This window comes from Zosterops lateralis, assembly GCF_965231275.1.
Source record: "Zosterops lateralis genome assembly, chromosome: 20".
In the NCBI taxonomy this organism is placed as follows: domain Eukaryota; kingdom Metazoa; phylum Chordata; class Aves; order Passeriformes; family Zosteropidae; genus Zosterops; species Zosterops lateralis.
In genome coordinates, this window is record NC_139780.1 from 787,934 (window position 1) to 809,266 (window position 21,333).

A 21,333-nucleotide genomic window follows, 5' to 3' on the forward strand; every position below is an offset into this window, starting at 1 on the left:
GCGCTGTGCGGTATCTGCTCATCCCCGCCGCCTCCGCCCCCGCTGCTCGGGGTGGGAGGAAGGTGCGGGGAGGATCAGAGTCAGCCTGGCTCGTTCAGTTCCCTTCTCCCCAACTGGGGATCAGCTTTCCGCGTCTGCAGGTCCAGGCAGATGGAGCGCCGTGAGCTGGGGGCGTCAGGGCTGCCGCGGGAGCTGCTGGCAAGCTTTGAACTGCAGGTGAGGGTGGCAGGGGAGGCGCCGTGGTGCCCCGACAGTGCAGACAGGCTGGGGGGGCCGGGACCAGCCAGCAGCATCTCTCCTTGCATTGCTGGTGCTGAGGCAGTGTGGAGCTGGGGTAGAGGTCAGTGCAACCATCCAGAGCCATTTCCCGTGGAGAGTTTCCTGGCCAGGAGAGCTGCTGTGTGAGTGCTACATGCTGGCCGTGGCCAGGTCCTGGGGATGTTTTTTCTGTGCAGGAGAGGTGGGAGCCGGGATCTTGGCTGGCGGCGCTCCGGGGGCTCCGGAGTGAGCTCATGGGCGTGGGCTGCAGCCACACCACGGACAGGAACCCAGTCACAGCCACGGGCCCCTGGGAGGGAGGAGAACCATCCCCTGCAAGGAGCAGAGCACACACCTTCCAGCCCCAGTGAGGGTCACCGGGCACAGCAGGAATATGTGCCCAACCTCCTCGCAACGGCCGCTCAGGACTGTGGGGATGCTGCTGGAGCTCTCCAGGTGGTGGGAGAGGTGGAGCACACATCCGAGGAGCAGTGTGTGCTCAGAAGGCTGCAGCCTGGGAGGTCAAGCACAAATTTGTGGCCTGGCACCAGCTCTTCCCTGCTACTGTGGGAGAGCAGGCACCATCCGCAGTCCTTTCCCCTCGCACGGAGCCAGTCGGTGGCAATTCTGATTCTCGTGGCACTGTTTGGAAGCAATTATCTCTGTACAGTGAAGTCCAAACCTTGCCCTGGTCCTGCCGTGCTTCCTGGGGCACGAGCATGGCAGCAGGCCTAGGGAGGGAGGGAGATATACAATGGAGTCACTGTGTATGGATGAAGGATGCTTTCCTCCCATCTCACCCGGAAGAACCCATCAGTGTCCCTTGAAAGGCAGTCCTGGCTGTGCCTTCCTACTGTGTTGGGCAAGGACTGATGGCCCTCGGGGAGAAGGTCACACCACAGTGCTGACTGAGGGGTCGGAGAGGTTGAGCTGGCCAGTGATGTCGGTGGGGTGATACTGCTGCAACACACAAATAGACAGACAAGGAGAAAGGAGTGTTAGGCAGTTCTGGCACTCGCCCCTGCTGTGACTCCTATCCCATGTGTCCCTACAGGATTTGTCTTGGGGGTGAAGCAACGCCCTGAAAGCTGCTGCTGGCTGGGGTCCCCCTTCCCAGCGCCTTCCTTGCGCAGAGGTCGTTGCAGACGCTCTCCAAGCAGCCTGGAGCTGGGCAGAGGGGACACCCAGGAGCGTGGTGCAGCTTCTGCAGAGCGTGGCTGCCACGTCACCCGCTAAGCCAGGCCCTCTCTGCTCTGGGAGGGCTACAAAACAAAGCCTGTGACTCATCAGCCCAGCCCACGCCTGAACCTGTGTTTGGAGGGTCTGGCTGGGTTTTGGCACCTCTCTGGTGCCAGATCAAGCTGTGCTTTGAGGCCAGGGCGTTTCACCTCCTTGCTTGAAGGACCCTGCCGTGACTGTCCTTTCATGCAGGTGAGATGTGTGGTGTGGTGGACTTTTGATCAAGTGTGGCGTTGGTCGCTAATGTGAAAATATGGCCTGTGTTGGGGATGTGGCCTGGATTTGGAGTTCTGGGCTCCTTGCAGATGGGGGGGCTTGGCATGGGAAAGGCCATGGGAGAGCCCTCCCCTGCTGCCGTCCCATCAGCAAACAGGGGGGAGAGCAAAAATACCCATCAACGGGCAAGAAAAAAAAGTCCTTCCTCCCTAGGCAGGAATTGACAGCTGGGTGGTTATTTCCTCCCTTCCTCCTTCCATTCTCCCTTTGTCTCCACTCTCCTAACTCCAAACCCTGACCTGAGAGCCCTACCCAGCCCTGCAGTGGGAGTGGGTGGCCCGGAGCATCCTGTGCTGCTCTCCAGGGTCCTAATCCAGTGCCAGGACAGGAAAGGGTCCCTGTGGGTCTCACCTACTGCAGCACAGACCCTCTCCAGTGACATTTTCCCAGCCCTTGCACCACGCTGCCCAGGAGGGCTGATGTTTTTGAGGCGTCCCAGGGGTTGCTCCTCAGTGGCGGATTTCATTTCACCCGCCCCGCTTTGGTCGGTGGTGGCCGTGGCCTTCGTGGCAGCTCTGGCACTGTGGCTACCCTGTGTGCTACACACCCTGCCTCCTGCCACCCCCCCGAGCCTCCTGTGGGGTCCTTGGGGTGGCCCAGCTTTGGGGGGACCCCTTGGTGGGAGCTGCTGGGGCAGGACTGGGAGCCAATGCACTCCCGTGTCCCCATGACGGTGCTGGTGACACTCAGAGAACTTCTCATGGGGTCACCCTGAGACTCAGGGCACTGGCTGAGGTTCCAATGGAGCCTCTGGGAATGCCTGGCCATGACCTAAGGGACAACAGCTGGGCCATCATCCTTTGGCAACAAGAGCAGCCAAGGCCACCCCAATGTCGCTCTGCCGCCCTGGGGGGAGCTTTTTGTGGCTATTCATCAGCCCACCAAAAAACACCCCTCTCTCCCCAAAATCAGGCGTTGGCCACCCCCTCCTCCTTGTGAAAAAATTTGGATTCCGGCTAAACGCAGTGTTTCCATGGCAGAGCAGGGTTTGCTGGGAGGGCGTGCTCATGGGATGGGGCTCGTCTCCTGCAGGGAGGAGAGGTGGGAAAGGGGAGAGGCGTGTGACTCACTGGTGGAGGGAGAGGAGGAACTTGGAGGTATAAAAATGGATGGGTGGAAGAAAGGTCCTTTGTTAAACACCCTGCCTGATGTGAGGGGCGTGGAAGAAGCGGAGTGTGCCTGGTGTGAGTGTGTGTGCCTCGGTGCACGTGTGTGTGCCTCGGTGCACTTGTGTGTGTGTGTGTGTGTGTGTGTGCTGTGGCGGTGTAGCAGGGCAGGCTGGGGCCTTCTGGCCTCTCTGCACAGCTCTGGGGGTGGGAAACGCTAAAACAACCAAGCGAAATGGGCAATCTGGCCAGAAAAATTAAAATACAAGAGCAGCATGGCTTTTGATTTGAAAGCATATCTCCTCCAATCACAGAGTTATCACAGGGTAACATTCTCATTTACTTTTTTTTTTTTTTTTTTGTGTAAAGTTCATGCATGCAATTTTTAATAATAAAAATTGAAATTAAAATTTAAAAAAAAGGAAAAGAAAAGAAAAAAAAAAGCAAGAAAACGGTCATATCAAAACTATGTTAAAGTAGGACTAATGCTAGAAGCACATATCAGTAATTTAGGGTCAATTATGTTACAGGGATGGTGCAATAATCCCCAAACCAAACATTATAAAGCCAAGAAATTAATCAATATTAACCATAGAAGAGACTCAAACATGTTAAGGTATGGAAGTGAAGTGAAGGCACCAAAAACTTTAAATGACAACCAGGAAGAAAATATAGACAAGAACTTAATGTCTTTAAAAATGACTTCAACCTAACTGGGCTCATATGGTTGTCCCTGGCTGGTGGAAGATTTTTCTGGAAGAATTTTAGTTTGTTGTTGTGATTTTTTTTTTTTTTTTTTTTTTTGCAATTAAAAATCAGGATTCCAGCTAAATGCAATCTTGCTGTAGAAAATATCAACTTCCCTTAAGGAATTAAAAAAAAAAGAATAAAAAAAAGAAAAGAAAAAAAGTCGTCTTTGACCTACTTTTTGTTCTTTTGGGCCAAAAAAAAAAACTAGGTTCTTTCTCAGCCAAAGAAGCGATTGGGACAGCTGATCCTTCACTGAAAAGGTGACCTTTTCCAGGCAGCCCCTCAGTTCTCGCCCGGCTCTGGCACCTTCCCCGCGGCCGCGGGGCTGCGGCGCTGCCCGCCAGCACCATCCCCAGCGGGGCAGTGCCGTGGGACGTGTGTCAGCTGTGCCTGGGGCTGGCAGTGTGGCTCTGCAGGGGGCTAAAGGGGGGGCCTGTGCACCTCGACAACGTGTCTGTAACCGCAATGTGCCGGCTCGGAGGTGTCTGTGTGGTTTATGCGTCTCACATGGCGTTTCTGTGGGGTTGCAGTATCGTGGGTGGCTGCGATGGATGGTGGCAACGTCAGCTCTGCCAGTGCTACTCGAGTTGCAGGAGCTGCCTATGGGGAACACATGCATCTCCTCCTGGGGCGGTGGGGATGATGTGCCGCGGAGAGGCTGTGCAGCTCGGGTGATGGTGGGCGCTAGGACGTTCAGAGTGGGGTGGAAGCTTCCCAGGGCTGTCTTGGCTCCATGGTGCCAGCCTGTCTCTCTGGCACTCCTGAGGGACCATTCTGCAGGGCTGCAGAGCAGAATCCATTTTTAAAACTCCCGACAAACGGAAAGGGAAGAAGCGAGGCCGCCAGGTCTGCGTCTTTTCGCTCGCTAGCCAGGGGAGCCCGTGGGGCTGGGGTCAGCCTGGCCTTCCAGCCCCATGGGCTCTCCAGCCTTGCCCATCTAAGACCTGGAGTGGGCCCGCAGCTCTGCTAAGCGTCGTGAAACAGAGCCCCTCGCTGCTTTCTCATCTTTACAAGAACCCCAGGCAGCGTGCCCCAGCATGCTACAGACTGATGGGGCCTTCCAGCAGGAGGGTGTTGGGGTCTCTGAGCCAGGGCTGCTGCACGGAAGTGGAGGTCACCAAGCACAGGCTGTGACATGAGCTGGTGGCAGCACCCCGCTCCCACTGGCTGCTCACCCTGCAAGAGCAACCAGAAGGTTCTGCCCAACAAACATCAGCACAAAGCTTGCTCCACCACGGACCTCCTGCAATAGCTGCTACTCTCCAAGGTGGCCACGTTGGCTTGGATGTTCACCCCATTGGCCTGTTCTTGACCCAACTAGCCCAGTTCCCTGGGGAACGTGTCCTGGGACCCTGGCCATGGCAGGCAGAGCACTGTGACAGGCTTCTGAGCAGTGGGGAATAATTGACCATGCAGCTGCCCTCAAAGTGGGGACCATCTTCTGGGATGTGTGGGGTCATCTCCCTCCACAGCGTGCCAGGAAGAGCATGACTGGGACCCAAACATGGAGAGCCCTGTGTTGTGCTGGAGCCCAGCTGGTGTGGTAAGGGAAGAGAAGAGCTCCATTGCCCATCCATGGGACCCGTGGTGCAGTGGGCCCTGGACCTGGTCAGCTCAGGGTGCTCCTGCCATGGGGCAGAGAGGGCTGTGGGCTGCGTGGTATAGGATGGATGCCACACCATGGAGCTACATCAGGACCAGCTTCCCTGCAGAAGGAGCAATGAGGGAGGTGCCAGGGGTGCCACACACCAGCTGCCTCATTTTTCCTGGGTTGCCCCACTTTCCTCTGCTCACTGGTGGCACTGGTTCCCCCAGGTGCCCAGGGCACCATCATGATGCTGCTCTCTCAGGACAGGACCTCTTGGTTTCCTAATTGTGGAGAACAGAACATGGGGGTCTATTCAGAACATACAAATCTTTCTGTCAATTTTTCTCCCCTCTTTTTTCTTTGTTCCTCCTCCTCCTCCTCACTCTTGTACCTCCCCCTGCACCACCCACCCTATCTCTGTCTCCTCTGCCCCGGTCATGGCTCAGGCCACAAAGACACAACCTCTGACCTCCCTGCAGAGCTGCTCAGGGGGTGCAGCAGTGGGGAGAGGGGCATTAGTGGGACAAGGTGCCACCACCCAGGGAGCACAGAAGCAGCAGAGGAAATGACAGGGGTTCCCATCTTCCCTGTGGGGTACAGAGGATGAGTGGCAAGAGTGTGGGTGTCCCCCCCATGACTTCCAGGCTTCGAGGTGACAGTGAGAGGAGCACTTTGTGTGAAGTGGTGGCAGTCGAGCCCGGCCGAGGGCTCAGCTGTCCCCAGGGCCGCATTCCAGGGGTGCTCCAGGAGCTTCTCGGTTTGGAGCCTGCGCTGGTGTCAAAGGCAGCCTCCTCCATTCCTCATACAGAGCCGTGACCCCGAGACCCCCTGCGATACCACAAGCTGTCCCCGAGGCGCCCAAGCCTGCGGCTGGGGACGGGCCACCCGCTACGGGGGCCACATCTCCCCGCGCTGTCACCGTCCCCCCTGTCCCCGCTGGGCAGCCTGGTGGGGACCTGCTCTCTGAGCAACCCTGGGCACAAACCCGCCGGTCGCCCCGGGGAGGGGATTTTGGCAAGCCCGTCGCGCCAAGGAGGTCGGGCAGCAAAATGCAGCGGGCGCTGCCACACGAGACAACAGAGTAGCCACAGTGCAGAGTGTCATACAACAGACGGCGACATGCAGAGGGACACGGCTCAGTCCGACAGACCAACAGCCCAACCTGACGCTGAAGTGTCTGAAGCTCCAGCACGAGCAGACACGTTTGCACATTTGGAAACAGCTGGCTTTTAGAGGCAGCAAATTTGGAATTTTTCTCTGGTTATGTGAGAGCAGCGGAAAACACGAGTTTGAACCAAGGCTGGGTCTTTAACAACCTCCTCTTTGGAGCCTTTTCATCTCTTTACTAAGAGCTGCAGTACTGCTGACGATAACCAGAGACAGCTGTCACTCCTGTGCGAGGACTATTCCGAATGCTAATTGTCACAAACAAAAATCACATGTAGAGAGTGTGACACGCATGGCTCTTGGTGAGGTGACACGGTGCCCAAATTAAATCAGGGTGATTGTTTTTAGGCATACAATGACAAACAGGTACAGGAACACTTAGGAACAGAAAAAAGAAAAAAAAAAGAAAAAAAAAAAAAAGAAAAAGAAAAAAATGTCATCAGTTTCAAGAGGTCAGCACCGGTAAGGTGAGTGAAGCACAGAGAGGAACATCAGAAATCATCCAGGCAAAAAGAAAACAAAAAAAAAGAAAAAAAAAAAAAAAAAACCAACAAAACAAAAACTCGGTTGCATCTCCCAACTCATCACAGGACTCCAAGCCACCTCCTGCCTGCCCTCCAGGATCCCAGCATCCTTTCAGGTACACGGGATGACTGACTCACTGACTGACTGACTGACTGGTGACGAACATGAGCTATGCATGTACACTGGCAGCTTCGGGATGGGTGTGTGGCAGTCGATGGGATGGCAGAAGAGAGAAAGAGAGAGAAAGAGAGAGGGCAGAATTGTTCTTCTTCCTCTTACCGTATCCTTGGAGGACCTACGTCTCTTGAAGCTGGAGGCCAGGGTGGAGGTGATGGACCTAAAAGTGGCTTTCTTTTTAGGGTCAGGTTCTGCTCTACCACTTTTTCTATCCTAAAATGAATATGTATAAGTAATTAGATCTCTAGTGTGTCGTTGGATACTCTAAATCTATTTGAATACTGCCCCGTGTCATGGCCTTCATTTAGGTGAGAAAGCTACTGGAGGTGTTCTGCCACTCCCAGTCCTCCAAGGGCCTCCGTGACCCAGGGCTACGGCACAGCCACCACTCTGCTACAGCTACGGGGGGCCGGCCTGCGAATCTGGAGGGCTGGGAACCCCTCTGGGAAGGAGCCCTGCTCTCCTGGTGTCTGCAGCCAGGCTGGCACAGCTGACCTCGCTTCCTGGGGATGGTCTGCCTGGCGCCCTGCCCCTCGCTTCCACCGCTAGCCTGGTTGGACCGAGACGTGAGATGCTGCACCTACCACTTAAAAAAAAAAAAAAAAAAAAAAATAGTGCTCAGGGCCTTTTCTGAGGCTGAATCCTAGTGCCACAAGAGAGAGAGAGGACTGCATTGAAAGAGAAGTCATTGTATGAATATTCTGTAAAAAAAAAAAATGTGTTCAAAAATTCGAATGATGCAGTTGTGCAAAGCCGAACGTGGTTGTTGGTGGTGGTTTGGTTTGTTTTCCAAAGTAAAACAGGCTAAAAAACGGAAAAAGGAAAACTGGAAGAAAAAAAGAAAAGTAATAAAAAAAAAGAAAAAAAAAATTAAAATTACAAAGGAAAAAGAAAGGGAGGAAGCAAAGCGTTAGTGCCATGATGTCGTCGGGTCGGGATGAACTCAAAGAGAAACAGAACTGAAAAATGTAGGCGTTGGAGTTAGCGAGTCGGACCTGGTTGGCGCAGGCTGGGAGCACCAGCCGCCATGGTGCGGGGGCCGCGGGCCGGGGGGCCCGGCCGCGCTCGGCGCCGGGCGCTGGCAACGAGTCCTCCCCAATTGCTTTGGTGCCAATGAGTGTGACCTTTCCGACGGGGGACGGAGTGACCAGGTCTGGCTCTGCTACCGCACGGGGGTAACCAAAATGTATCCCGCTGGTGCGTAGAGCATGCTCGGGGATACATTTGCTCCTCCTTCTCAGTTCTCTCTTTTGCGGACATGCACAAACGGAAAGGAAAGCAAGATGAATGGAATGAAATGTCTTTTTCTTCCATGGCATCTCAGGAAATAGCCATGGCAAAACTGTGATCCCAAAAACCATTATTTTTGTTTGTTTGTTTTAACAAATAAATCTTTCCACTTGCCTACCTTCTAGCAATGTACCAGATACTAGTGCTCTGACGTTTCCTCCTGTGGAAAAGTCTTACAATGTCAAACGGCTCTTTACCATGAGGCTGTTTAACCCCCACAGGGCAGCATGCTTTGCTCACAGTCCCACAGACTCTGCCCAAGGACCCAGTGCAGTATTTTCTAGAAGGTTGGCAAGTGAAAAATGGCAGTGCGACTAGTGTGCTCTGTCCCAGCAGCCTTAACCCCCTCGGTGCTGCTGCTTTTTGGAAGCAAAGAAAAAAAAAAAAAAAAAAAAAAGGAAAAAAAGGAGAAAAAAAAATTGAGAAATGGCTTTTCCAAGACTCTTTCCGGTGAGCTGAACCCAGCGAGCTCTCAGGACACGGCAGCCCGGCCTCGTGCTCCCCTCGCTGCTCTCAGGCAGTGCCTTCCACCCGGGCAGCCCCCACAGCCAGCTCTGCTCCCCGGGGCCCCAGCCGGGCTCCTCAGTGGTCCCCGAGCCTCCTTCTCTCTCTTTGCTTTGCTGGCTCTGCTCCCAGCAGCAGTGTCCTTTAGTCACCTAAAGGAGCTCTTGCTCTTTGAACGCCGCTGTGCTTCCCCAAGGGAAAAACCAGCCCGGGCAACTCAGACAGAGCCTCCAGCTGCCCTACACTGGGGTCAGGGGCACGGAGGGGCTCAGCCCCAAAAGCAGCGGGGGAAGGGGAGTGTGAGGCTGGTGGCCCACGGATGTGCCCATGGCTCAGTGTCACTGCCAGGCACCTCTGACCCTCCTGAGCGGCACAGAGATGTTCCAGGAGTGGGAGAAGCCTGGGAGAGCAACAGCTGCATGAAAGGAGACCAAGGGAGCCTTGGCACTGACAGGGACCAGCACTGCTGCCTCCTGTGCGGGGAAATGTCCTTGTCTCCAAAGGACAAGAGCACGCACCACCTCTTTTTGGAATCGGCCCTGGATATGGCAAGGGCTACCACACTGCTGCAGAGCAGGCGGGGAAGGGGAGGTGATGGAAACTATCCCTGGAGCATTCCTCCACCTGAGCACTGGGCAGAGATGGTCAGTGGCAGTGACCCTCCCATCTGCTGGTGAGCATGGCCAGAGTCAGGCAGCAGGGCAGGACCTGCAAAGGGAGCCATGCTGGCACTGCCAGGGCAAGGTGTGGCTCTGGCACGTGGTCCCCAGCAGAGCAAAGTCCCCATCCCGAGCTCCACTGGGGGTGTTTGGGCCAGACCTCTGCCCTGTTGGAGCTTTGCTAGGGGAGACAGCATCGGGCAGGGGCAGCTCCCGGGGGAAAGGCAGGGACACTACCCTACAGCTCAACAGGCACCCAGTAACGCCCAGCTGGAGCTGCTGGGGGTGGGGTGGGGGACAGAGGGCCCCATGCTAATCCACAGCTCTGCATTCACTGATTTGGGTGAAGGAATGGAAAACGCACCTGGTGGAGATTTGCTCTAAAAACGGTTTGTCCTACCTGCAGGTTTTTCCTCCACACATTAACGGCCGCAAACGCCAGCTGCATCTGCTTCCTCCGCGCGTCCTTATGCCTTTTGTAAGCTATCTCTATGAATATTAAAAATATCCCGGCAACAATACCTCCAGCCACCAGCATAAACACACCTGAAATAAGCAGGAAAGTTACAGGGGGCAGCGGAAATGGCAACATGACACCCCTCATGTCTTCTGCATCATGCTCAGCCACAGGAGCATCTGCCAACCCGCCATCCCCACCATCTCCCCACAGTCCTGGAGGGCCGAGAGGGGAACACATTCTGGGCACCTGAGGGATGTCAGTGCCAGCTCTGAGGGGGGCACAGGGCACTGAGCTGCAGCAATGCTGGGGAACAGGCATGGCAAGCCCCAGGGTACACCCCATCCCCAGGACCGTGGGGCTGTTTGCACCAGAACCCAGCCCTGGTGGTCCCGTTTGGCTCGTCAGAAGCACAGCCATGCACAGAGCTCTGTGCTGTCCTTGGATGGCTGCAGCCCTCAGGGCTGACATTTTTGGAGTGGTGTCTGAGGAGATGGAGCAAAATGCCCCCTTTCTCCACTGCCTGTAATCCAGCCAGCAGTGCTGGTGAGGGCAGGGTCACATCTGGCACCCCTCATCCCTCATCACTGATCCTCTTGTTATAGGACCAGCAGCACCACCCCAGTGCAAAGAGAGAGCCTCTCTCAGGGTTCTCACAGTCTTTGCAAGATGAAAATACCTCTGTATCAATTATCCTGTCCCTGCCCAGGGCTCCTCAGCACTCAGGACCCTGCCCCTTGCCTCCAGCCCCCTCCTGCAGCAGGGTCCTCACTCGCCTCCCCCGAGGTGCTGTTCCCCTCTCTGCATTGGTGACAGCTCTGATTGCACTGTGACAGCCCCACTTTGGCCAGGGAACAGGGAGGGGAGCCATGCAGCAGCCCCACTGGCAAGAAGGGCATCTAGGGAAGGTGGGAGATTTGTGGAACTGTTCTGAACGAGGTGGGAATGAAGCCCACCTCAGCAGCCTCCCAGCACTAGGAAAGCACAAAGCCAGAAGCAGCAGAGGTTTGGCCTGAGAGGAGAGCCCCAGAGAGGAGAATGTCGTGGGCAAAAGCGGGCTACCCAGCAAAGGAGGAGAAAGAGGTTTGCAGAACAAACCTGCCATATTTTCAAAGGTGAGTGTTGCTGGGGCATTGCTACGGGAATCACACTCTTGATACCTCACCCAAGTCTTGTCCAAATCCTCCATGAAGCCGTTCTCGTGGGACCTGGAAGCACAAGGAGACAGGACAGGGCAGTCACTGGGGACCAGCCACAGGCAGCTGAGGCACACACTTTGTACCTTCCTGCCCTCCATCCTAGGACTCTGTGCTTGCCTGCAGTCTACCAGCACAGGAGCCAAGGCTGTGCTGGCTGTGTGAGCACACCTGTGCAGGTGTGGGCTTTGCACAGAGTGTGTGTGGGCTGTCTGCAGGGGCTCACACACACACAGAGCCCACACAGGGTGCAGTGCTGTGACCAGGGACCCACAGCTCACCACTGCCCCTACCCCTGGGGCAGTGCCTGCTGCCAAAAGAGCCACGTGCAAGCCATGGGGAGGGTGTGTTCCCGAGGAAGGATGGAGCTGGCAGTGCTCTGAGAGCTCTTGGAGAAGGCTGCAGGGAGTGGACATCACCACATCTCCCAGTTCCCTCTTGCACGGTTCCTCCCCCTGCCAGGGCCACCAGGAGCTCAGGCAATGATGGACCCCAGTCCTTTGTGGTGACCCCCATTGTGGTGACCCTCTAGGCCAGGGTCCTGCTGCCTGGCAGCTCCCTGCAGTGCACAGTGAGGGCTGGGACACCCTCAGCAGTTTGGTGTCATGGCTTGGTGTCACACACGACGGTGTCACACTGGGAGGACACAAACCATGTCCTCACAGTACCTGTTTCTGCCCGAACAGCTCGTGGGGATGGAGTGGGCACAGAGCACACATCCCACCACGGGCTCACTGCACTTTCCTCCCTCTTCCTGGTACACCCCCACCACCTTCCTGGGCCATCTGTAGCCCTGGGCTTCCTCATCCTCTCCCAGGAGGACACTGAGAGCTCCTGTAGCCTCCTCAGGCTTCTCACATGGTTGTCCCAAATCCCATCTGTGCTGGTGCCACCCATCACCATGTTAAGGCCATCCCAGTCCACGCCCTTCTACATCACCCTGAGTCTTGCCCATCTCCTACATCCTGCCCATTCTCTCTCAGGCCTTTCACCTCCATGTCCTGTGCAGGACTCTGGTGGTTCCTGACTGTGTCTCTCCTAAAATGAATCTCCCATGGCTCCCTCTCTTCACTTGCTGCTTCCCAGCTCCCTGTTCCTCCATTATGACATTTCTCTGTCTGCAATAACAAGTGTGGCATTTTCAAAGCAAAAAAAGGAAATCCCTTTTCATCCATAATATCAGACCTGTGACACCCCACACTGCAGGTTAGTGCTGGTGTAAAAGCCTTGGGCACAGAGGGGGTCCTGACATATCCCTGTGTAACAGGAGTAGCCAGAGGTGAAAGAACTGGATGACCAAGCCAGGGCAGTAAATGCTGTTGGACCCTGAGGGAGGAGAGGGGAATGGCAGCACCCACACCCTGCTCACAGAGACTTGTGCTGGGGGTCTCTGCCAGCTTTGCCTACACCCCTGGCTGACCATGCCTGCTCCCTGCCCTGCTCTGCCCTCCGTCCAGCTCCCTGCTGCTTCTCCAGAGCTGAGGCTATGAGTGCCCACCCCAGCCACTCCATGTCCCCTCTGTCAGGCTGGAATGGCAGCCCCCTGTCCCCTGCAGAGCTCTGGAGGGTGGCTGGCAGTGCCAACACATGCAGCATTTGGGGCGAGCCCCACGCCCAGAGCCGTGTACGGACTTGAGGATGGCCAGGGAGACGTTCTGCTTCCAGGGGCTGTCCTTGCGCATCCCGATGCCGAAGCCCGAGCGGAAGAAGAGCTCCCCCGTCGTCACCAGGTCACACTTCTGGGAGGCCTCGAACTCCAGCACTGCTGAGTCCCAGATGAAGGCGTGGAGCTTGCTGGACACACAGATGGGATGGAAGGGTCAGGCTGGGCAGCCCAGCTTGTCTGCAGCCTGTGTGGGGGCAGTGAGGATGCTCCCAGCCCTAATTTAAACACTGCAGACACCCAGCCTTGCATGAAATAAGAAAAGAGGGCAGAAAGGGCAGAGCTCTCACTGTGCCACCCTCATACTGATATTGTGCCCCCCATCCTGGGATGCACCAGGACCTGGCAGATCCCACCCGGCTCCAGCTGGGAGGTCCCATCAAGCCATGCTGTGACAGCAGCATCCTCCAGCCTTGCCCTGCTTGCTCCACCCTGCAGCCCTTCCCTGCCTGGCCAGGCGAGGTGCCGGCCCTACTCACTTGTCCCTCACTGCCTGGATGGCCTCGGCCGCGCTCTCGTAGTTGTGCTTCTCCATGTGCCTGTACATGGTGCTGAGCTCCACCTGCCGTCGGAAATAGATGTCCACGGAGCTCTGCTTCACCGTGGCGTAGATGAACTTATCCGAGGGGTTGCGCAGCTGAAAGGCAAGGGCAGGGCTCCTTTTATTTTTTTCTGTCCTTCACCAGCAAAACTTCCTCATCCCAAAGCTGTTTCCTAATTCCCCATCTCCTTCAGGGACCTGTTCCCTAGGGAAGACCTTGCTCTCCTCAGAGGATGCCGTGGAGCAGTGAATGCTCTGGGGCAGGGGATGCTGTGGCACTGAGGGTGCCATGGGGCTGGCAGTGCCCTGGGCAGGGCGCACAGCAGGGTGTGGGATGCTGTGGGTCAGTGCTGCTGCAGGGCACGTTCCTGCAGGCTGATGAGCTGTGGCCGTGCCCTTGCCAGAGCAGGAAATGGATTTGAGGCATGTGGAGAGTATTGACTGCACCGCAGGGACGGTTTCATTAGTTATAACTCATCCATAATGAATCGTTTCCTCGTTGGTTGGGGAAGGCTCTCCAGGAACTGGCAGGCAGTTTGACTGCAGACAGGCTATTTCTGGACAGGTTGTTTTCCTGCTGATCCCTGCCCATGTCTGTCCATCCCCACCCAGGGCAGGGACTCAGACTCATCAGCACCGGCCCAGTCAGAGCTCCCTGAGCCTGGGCCCAGCCAGCACAGATCAAAGCCATGGTGAGTCAGGGCTCTGGGAACCAGAAGCCGTGTTATATGTCCCAGGGAAGGGAAAAGCACGTGAGGGGTCCTTACCCGGGGGTCGTTGATGCCTGTGATCCTCTCCTCAGGCCGGTCCAACACCAGGAAGGCTGCCAGGTTGGCAGTGTATGAAGCCACAATGATCATAGCAAAGCCAGCCCACACCATGCCAAGGATACGGGCAGAGAAACTCCGGGGAGCCCCTGCAGGGAGAGAGGGGAGATCAGAGCAGCACCACGAGGGCTGAGCTCAGTTGCCAAAGCCATGCCAAGCCACATGAGCCCAACTGCAGATGTGTATCATCTATCTCCTCTGCCAGCAACTGTGCAAGGAGCTTCTGCACTGCCCAAAAAAAAAAAAAAAAAAAACCACCAAAAAAAAACCCCAAAAAACCAAAAAAACACCCCAGCTCCTTCCAGGGCACGCTGTGTGCCACCCTGAGAGGGTGGGTAACCCTGGGCAGGGGGTTCAGCCCAAGTTTCCCTGACCTGTTTCCCATCACTGGGGGTGGCAGGACAGCCCTGACAACTGCCACAAATGTGCAACACTCGGCATCACCAAATCTCCCACCAGTGTGCTCCAGGGAGGGCTCAGGGAACGAGCTCTCAGAGGGGGAGACTATGGAAGAGCTGTGGAAGAGGGCAGGGGCTTGAGGCCTGCCCAGCTCACAGCCTGCCCAGCTCAGAGCCTGCCCAGCTCAGAGCCTGGGCTGCAGGGCAGAGCAGTCCCACTGTGAGCTGTGACTCACCTTCTCCAATGCCAGAGTTCAGCAGAACTCCCCAGGAGAACCACATGGCTGAGGAGAGAGTCAGGGCATCTTCCTCCTCCTCCTCACTGTTTACTTTGAATCGGCCAAATGGGCTGGAAAACAAGATGAAAAACCCTTCTCATTCCCTTCACCCTCATTCCCAGTGCTCCCCACTGTGCCCTACCTGTCCTGGTGCAGCCCTCTGTCCCTCATTCCTACAGACTGTGCCTTGTCCCAGGCAGCTCTTCCCACTGCCTGGCACATCCCCTGTGCTGACCTGCAACCCTGTCTGGCTCACACTGGTACTGGTCCCATCACCCTCTCTCCAGGCCAGAAAGATTATCTGACCCTGGCCAGATCAAGCCTCTCCCCCTGCAGCACAGAGGGCTCCCTGCAGATCAGCCATCAAAGCCTTTGGGCACAGGGCTGAAGCAGGGACAGGTACTCTTGCCCCCAGAGGAGCTGCCACAGGGCTAAGGAAGGCTGAGAGGAAATTCTCTCAGAGCCCAGAAGCTGCCAGTCCCCTTGGTCAGGTACCAGTACAACACCTGGTCTGACAGGTGTGTTCCCATATCCCCATGAGCTGGGTACCCCACATATCCATATCGCATAGCTCAGACAGCCAGAGGGGCCAGCAGCCTCAGCCCATGGCTGGTGGGGCAGAGCAGGTGGTTTAAATCCCTGTGAGAGCCCCCAAAGTCCCTGTGAGAGCCCCCAAAGTCCCTGTGAGAGCCCCCAAAGTGCTGCCCAAAGACTGTGCCCAAGCAAAGGACCCCAGGAGACAGTTCCCAGGAGCATCTCCCTGTTCCCTCCAGATGTTGAGTGGCCCCAGGTGCACTCACCTGAACCGGTCTAAGAGGTACAACATCACTGCCACCACGTGCACTGAGAGCCCCACCAGCAGCCAGAGCGTGCTCTGGAAGGGTTGCATGAACGAGTCCAGGGTGCTGCGGGGGATTTCCTGCACACAGAGAGAGGGGAACAGAGCTGGCACCCTGCCCTCCTGCAGGGACCCACAGGGGCCCCTGGCCTGCTCTAAGCTCCTCCTGCTCAGCTCCCCAGGAAGGGTTGGGTTGGTGCAGACAAGGGGCTGCATTAAAACCACAAGCCTGGAATTTGCAGGGGCTGCACTGGGCATGGTGAAATCTGGGAAAAAGGCACCTCCCCGTGCTCCATAAAACATCCCACCCAGGCCATACCTTCTTCACGAGGATGGTGAGGCCCTGGTACTTGAAGGGCTTGGAGAACTCAATGTACTGAGCCCGCTCGTTGTTGATGGTGAGGGGAGCCACAATCATGTCAGCTTGGCCACTCAGCAGCTCCCCCATCATCCCGTTCCACTCCTTCTTGTTGCTGTTGTTCACCTGCCAGGAAGCCAAGGCTGGGTCAGGCCCCTGCCCTGACACACATCCCCTCCCAGCCAGGACCCTGCACTTTTTTAGGAATCCTGCACTGCCCTTCCAGCCCACCCTGCTCAGGAGAAGGGAATGGGGGGTGTTTCAATACATGACACAGGCAAAGAAAGATCACAGGCTGCCCAAACTCACCCGCTCTTGGGTACCAAATTTACCATCAGCCACCAGGTGAACCTCATAGGTGAAGTTCATCACCCCTGCCAGGCGGATGAGCAGGTCGATGCAGAAGCCATAGCAGCACAGAGCCACGGTGGGACGGCCTGGGGAGGGACAGGGTGGGGATTGTTGTAATTCTCTAGGGGAATGATTTCTCCCTTCTGACACCCTGGAGTCCCTGACCACTCAGAGTGACCCTTCCTTCCTTCTCTGACCCCACTGGCTGTGGTCCAGTTATCTCTTCCCTGAGCTGGGGGCTATAAATTGTCTCCCCTTCCTTTGTTCTACCTCTTTCCCCCCTGGAATTTCGATGAGCCCAGCAGGCTGAACACAGACCCAGGACACAGCTCTGGGAGGATGTTGTGCACAGGAAGGTGTGATGAGCCAAAGGGATGCCCTTCAGGTGGATTTGGGCAAGCCTGGCATTGCTGAGCAGCTCCCACCCCACACCAGGTGCTCACTCCTGATCCTGACACAGGGTGCTGTGACGGTTTGAAGCTGGTGCTGTGCCAGTGCAGCACGTGCTAACGTGCCTTGGGGTCCTGGCTGCTGCTGGAGATCAAGGAAGAGAGAACTGGGACATGTCAGGAGGCAGAAACTTGGGGTGCAATCCCTCAAAGCAGCCCTGGCACCCATCCAGAAGAGTGACAGTGGGAAAGAATCTGTTGGGTTCAAACCCCTGCGTCCCACTGCTGTGAGGCTGAGCTGATGGGGGGTTGTGTGGGGGCCAGCAGTGCTGTCACCTTTCTGTGCCTCATCCTCTGGGCCTCCTGTGTGACTGAACACCCTCCCTGGGACCCCTTCCTGGAGTGGGAGTCCCCCCCAGACCGAGTTACCTGGGATGGTCTCATTGGGCCCGGTGCAGAAGACCTTTTTGACAGGATCTCCATTGATGGTGAATTCCTCCCTGCACGTCCCATCGGCCTGAGTGGGCTTCACATACACAAAGGGCTCTTGGTGGATGGTCACGATCTGTGAGGAGAAGCACAAACACTCTCTGGTCTCTTTCCCTCCAGAGCCACATTCCCGTGGGGGGAGCTGGGCTGCCCTCCCCAGTTCCCACCTGGGCCCAGCAGCAAGACCTGCCTTTGGCATGGGGAATCAGAAAATCCTCTAGGAAAAGACCTTTAAGATCATGAAATCCAACTGTTAACACAGCATTGCCAATAAGAAAATTTGCTTTCCCTGCACCCAAGATGAGGACCAGCCACATCAGTGTCCTCCTTCATGTGGCACTTTCAGCTGAGCATCAAAATCTCTTTCCCTGACAAGAGACTGATGGGAGACACCACACAGGCAGGACTAGTGCCTGGAAAGGGGCTCTAGGCACTGTTACACTGCCCCAAGTTAATGCAGGTGTTTCATTCCTGCCTGGACTTTTCAATAAAGCAGCAATCTCAATGTACCCATAGCACCTCTGTGGGGACAAGGGCTCACTGCCAGTGGGAATGGGATTTCCATGCTGAATGAGCAGTAGGACAAATGAATGGCCATAAGGGTAAGATCAGCCTGGCCAGGATCCAGTCACTAAGGTGGGGTGCAGTCACTAAAGGGGCTGCTGGGTGACACTTAAAGGAAGAGCATGAGAAGCAAAGCAAGACTGGAGGGACTTTTTGCCAGTGTTACCTCCAGCTTCTGGCCATCAGCTCCTCAGGGATTTCCTGAGTTCAGCCTTGCGGCCTCCAATCCACCCACCCTCCCCAAGAGGGTTTAATCTCCTTTTGAATCTGTTTCCACCTGGCCTCTGCACTGTCTAACAGAGCTGAACCATGCCTTGGCCAAAGGAGCCCATCCTTGTATTTCTCACAAATGTGTGACAGGTGTCCTCTGGCTGAACACCTTGTCCCTCCACCTTTTCCATGCTGATTTCTCTCATATCCACTTCCCACCTGTCTCTTTCCAAACCCAAGGGTGTCTGCCACCCTATCCAGATTGACTCCAGCTGAAAGCTGTGCTCTGAACACCCTCCAGAACCTTCTCTATTTCTCTCCCATATCCTCTCCTGGCCTTGCTGCAGATCAGCCGTGGGCATGGGAGGCATGAGAAGCCCTGCCCTTAATGCCATTTGCTCTTACCTTCAACTTGGTTGACATCTGGTAGCCTTGAGGTTTCTCAGTTTCCCCCCCAGGCCAGATGATCTTCCTGTCGTTGGTCAGGACCTGTGGTGGATCCCAGAGGGACATGAGGCCAGGCTGGGTGGACACCTCATGCCCAGCCCCTCCTTACCCAGTCCAGCCTGCACGTACATTGCTGCCGTTGTAAATCCCAACCTGCACCAGTTTCCGATTCTGCAGGTTCATGATGCTGTAGTTGGCAAATTTCCTGTCCCCATCCTCGTTGAACTCCACCCTGCCAGTGACACCCTCTGAGTACTTGGAGGACATCAGCACCCTGTGGAGAGAAACACAGCTGGGACAACCTAGAACACCTGCCTTAAACTCACTACCCTGCAGAAGTCCAGCCAAGGCTACCTATGGTCTGCCCATGGACCTGTGGTCATCCCCTCCTGGTGGATGGAATCAGTTTCCCAAATGTTCTCTACCATATCTGCTGTCACTGCTCCTTGCTCTGCACAAGAACAGTCCCACTCCCCTCTGGGATGATCTGTCCCACAGCACACAGGGGCACTTTCCTCTGGAGGTTTCTTGGGAGGTGTGCCTGTGCTGCACAGGTGCTGTGCCTGGCACCAGCCCATCCCAGCCTGGCACCTGCCCATCCCAGCCTGGCTAGTGGCCCAGGCACACACAGACACCACCAGGGAGAGAACCAGCCCCCGCAAACCCTGGAAAAGTGATAGTGGGGCACACACAAGGATTGTCTGAGCCACTCAGCTTTGACTCGCTCATGCCAAAGACTGTCAGTGCAGAGGATGCCAGAAATGCCTCTAAAACAATCTCCAGGCTTTGCAGGTCTCATGCTCAAAAGAACCCAGGTCTGCAGGGACTGTGGCCCTGCAGTGGTGCAGGGATTGGGGTCTGGAGGCACATGCAGGACCTGCCGACCCCCCTGCCCTGGCAGCAGGACCCCACAGGCACATGCTCCCATCTGTGACACCCCAGCCTCTAAATCCACAGCACCAGGGTTTGCTACAGCCAAGGACAACCTGTCCCATGCATGGACATCTCTTGCACCAAGTCCTGCTTGCAGTGCTGGAGCCACGCCACAGTCCTTGTCATGGTCAGCAGGAAATGTGTCTGCAGCACCGAGATAAACTGGGACAGAAATATTCCTCTACCTTGATCTGGCAGAACTCCCATCTCTCCCACTTCCACCAATGGAATTAAGCTCCAGACTGGAGGAGACTATAGTCCCCAATCTTTTCCTCCTAGAGTCATTCCCTGCCCACACATCCCAGCTGTCTAAACATTGCCCAGGGTTGACATGGACTGAACTGGTGCCAGGCTCCTGGATGATTCTTTAACAGCCTGGAAAAACAGGGTGCCATTGCCTGAGCCTGTGTCTGAGAGAATTTTCTAGAAGAGATGTAACCCTCACATCCAAACCGTGCAGGAGAATCCAGGCAGCCTGTGCCACATGCCCCAAAGCTTTAGTGACAGACACCCTGAACAAAGCCACCATGTCCTCATGCACCATTTTTTTCCACATGCTCCCACCTTTCCCAGCTCTCCCCCACCAGGTCCTCTGCTCCCTCCGGCAGGACCCGTTCCCCAATACCTCTTAAAAAGGGGTCCAGTCTTCCAGATGTTGGTGTTGCCCACGCAGCCCCGCGGTGGGTCTGTGATATTTTCCTTCTCGAACAGGTCGTGCACGGCCTGGGCCACCACGGCCACAGCGTCACTGATGTGGGCTGACTCGTTCTTGCCATTGATGAGCTGCAAACCAATGACTCCTGCCGCGGGCACAGGGGGAGATGGGTCAGCATCCCTGGGATCGCTGCCTGCTCCAGCCTGACCCCCATGCCCAGCTCTGGGGACACAGCTACGGCCTGAGCATCCCTGGCATCACTGCCTTCTCCAGCCTGAGCCCCATGCCCAGCTCTGGGGACAGTGAGTGCACAGCTATGGCCTGAGCATCCCTGCCTGCTCCAGCCTGACCCCCATGCCCAGCTCTGGGGACACGGCTATGGCCTGAGCATCCCTGGCATTGCTGGCTGCTCCAGCCTGACCCCCATGCCCAGCTCTGGGGACACAGCTACGGCCTGAGCATCCCTGGGATGCAGTGGGAACTTGCCTGAGCTTCAGGCAGGAGCACTGACACCCTGAGCCCCATCCCCACGGCCCTGCCCAAGCCTTCCCCCGGGGGACAGGCAGCTGCCAAGCTGCAGTGACACAGATTTGGGGACAAGGCTGAGTCCCCCATGCAGGTGAAGGTGGCAGAGAGCAGAATCCCCCTTTGGGAACCAGCCTGAGGGGTCCCGAGGAGGGCAAAGGGTGGCTCATCTCAGCCCCCCCGGGTTATTCCGAGCCTGCCTGCAGCCAGCACGGAGCTCGGGGGGTTCCTACCGTCTGGGGCGTAGCGCAGGGCATTGCCCGAGATCTCCCGCTCCCCCACCAGCCACACGTAGCCCGAGCCCGTCATGTTGAGCATCGCCGCTGATCTGTACACGGTGGCCGCGTCATCCTCGCTGCAACGACAGGGAGGGAAGGGCGATGTGGCTCCAGCTGCTGAGTGACCCCACTGTCACATCATCCATCCCAAAGGTGTGGCGGTGCCAGGGGAGCCACCACCGCCGCAGGTGGGTCTGACAACTGGTTGTCCTGGGAAATGGCTAAATCCTCAGTGGAATGGGAAATTTGCTCTCAGCTTTGTCTGAGCCCACAGGATGCTGCTGAGCATCTGCACATCTCACATTGTGCTGTAGGCGTGGGGTCACAGGCTGCTGGGCCTTCCCAGCTGGACTGGGACACACCAGAGGTAACTGTGGCTGCAGCACAGCCAGAGACA

At 56.4% G+C, this 21,333-nt stretch overlaps 2 protein-coding genes across 5 annotated transcripts in view; one reads left to right on the forward strand and one right to left on the reverse strand.

Moving 5' to 3' along the window:
* The window catches only part of NOXA1 (NADPH oxidase activator 1), a gene marked incomplete at its 5' end in the record, with an annotated part of 101,363 nt that extends 100,884 nt beyond the window's left edge, over positions 1 to 479 (forward strand). The window contains one exon of the transcript XR_014591459.1: positions 468 to 479. The remainder of the gene's footprint in view (positions 1 to 467) is intronic.
* A 469-nt stretch (positions 480 to 948) lies between these two features.
* GRIN1 (glutamate ionotropic receptor NMDA type subunit 1) overlaps positions 949 to 21,333 on the reverse strand; it is a gene marked incomplete at both ends in the record, with an annotated part of 32,311 nt that continues 11,926 nt past the window's right edge. For 2 of the 4 annotated variants that reach the window (XM_083875953.1, XM_083875952.1), the window contains 15 exons: positions 949 to 1,218; positions 9,940 to 10,085; positions 11,095 to 11,204; positions 12,825 to 12,986; positions 13,335 to 13,492; positions 14,164 to 14,312; positions 14,858 to 14,970; positions 15,700 to 15,818; positions 16,057 to 16,221; positions 16,405 to 16,532; positions 17,265 to 17,400; positions 18,504 to 18,587; positions 18,675 to 18,819; positions 20,104 to 20,278; positions 20,892 to 21,013. In XM_083875953.1, the coding sequence (XP_083732079.1) occupies positions 1,150 to 1,218; positions 9,940 to 10,085; positions 11,095 to 11,204; positions 12,825 to 12,986; positions 13,335 to 13,492; positions 14,164 to 14,312; positions 14,858 to 14,970; positions 15,700 to 15,818; positions 16,057 to 16,221; positions 16,405 to 16,532; positions 17,265 to 17,400; positions 18,504 to 18,587; positions 18,675 to 18,819; positions 20,104 to 20,278; positions 20,892 to 21,013 (1,981 nt within the window). Of the gene's footprint in view, positions 1,219 to 4,207; positions 4,412 to 7,188; positions 7,300 to 9,939; positions 10,086 to 11,094; positions 11,205 to 12,824; positions 12,987 to 13,334; positions 13,493 to 14,163; positions 14,313 to 14,857; positions 14,971 to 15,699; positions 15,819 to 16,056; positions 16,222 to 16,404; positions 16,533 to 17,264; positions 17,401 to 18,503; positions 18,588 to 18,674; positions 18,820 to 20,103; positions 20,279 to 20,891; positions 21,014 to 21,333 lie in introns of those variants that run through there. The other 2 variants (XM_083875951.1, XM_083875950.1) reach the window with 2 other exon arrangements.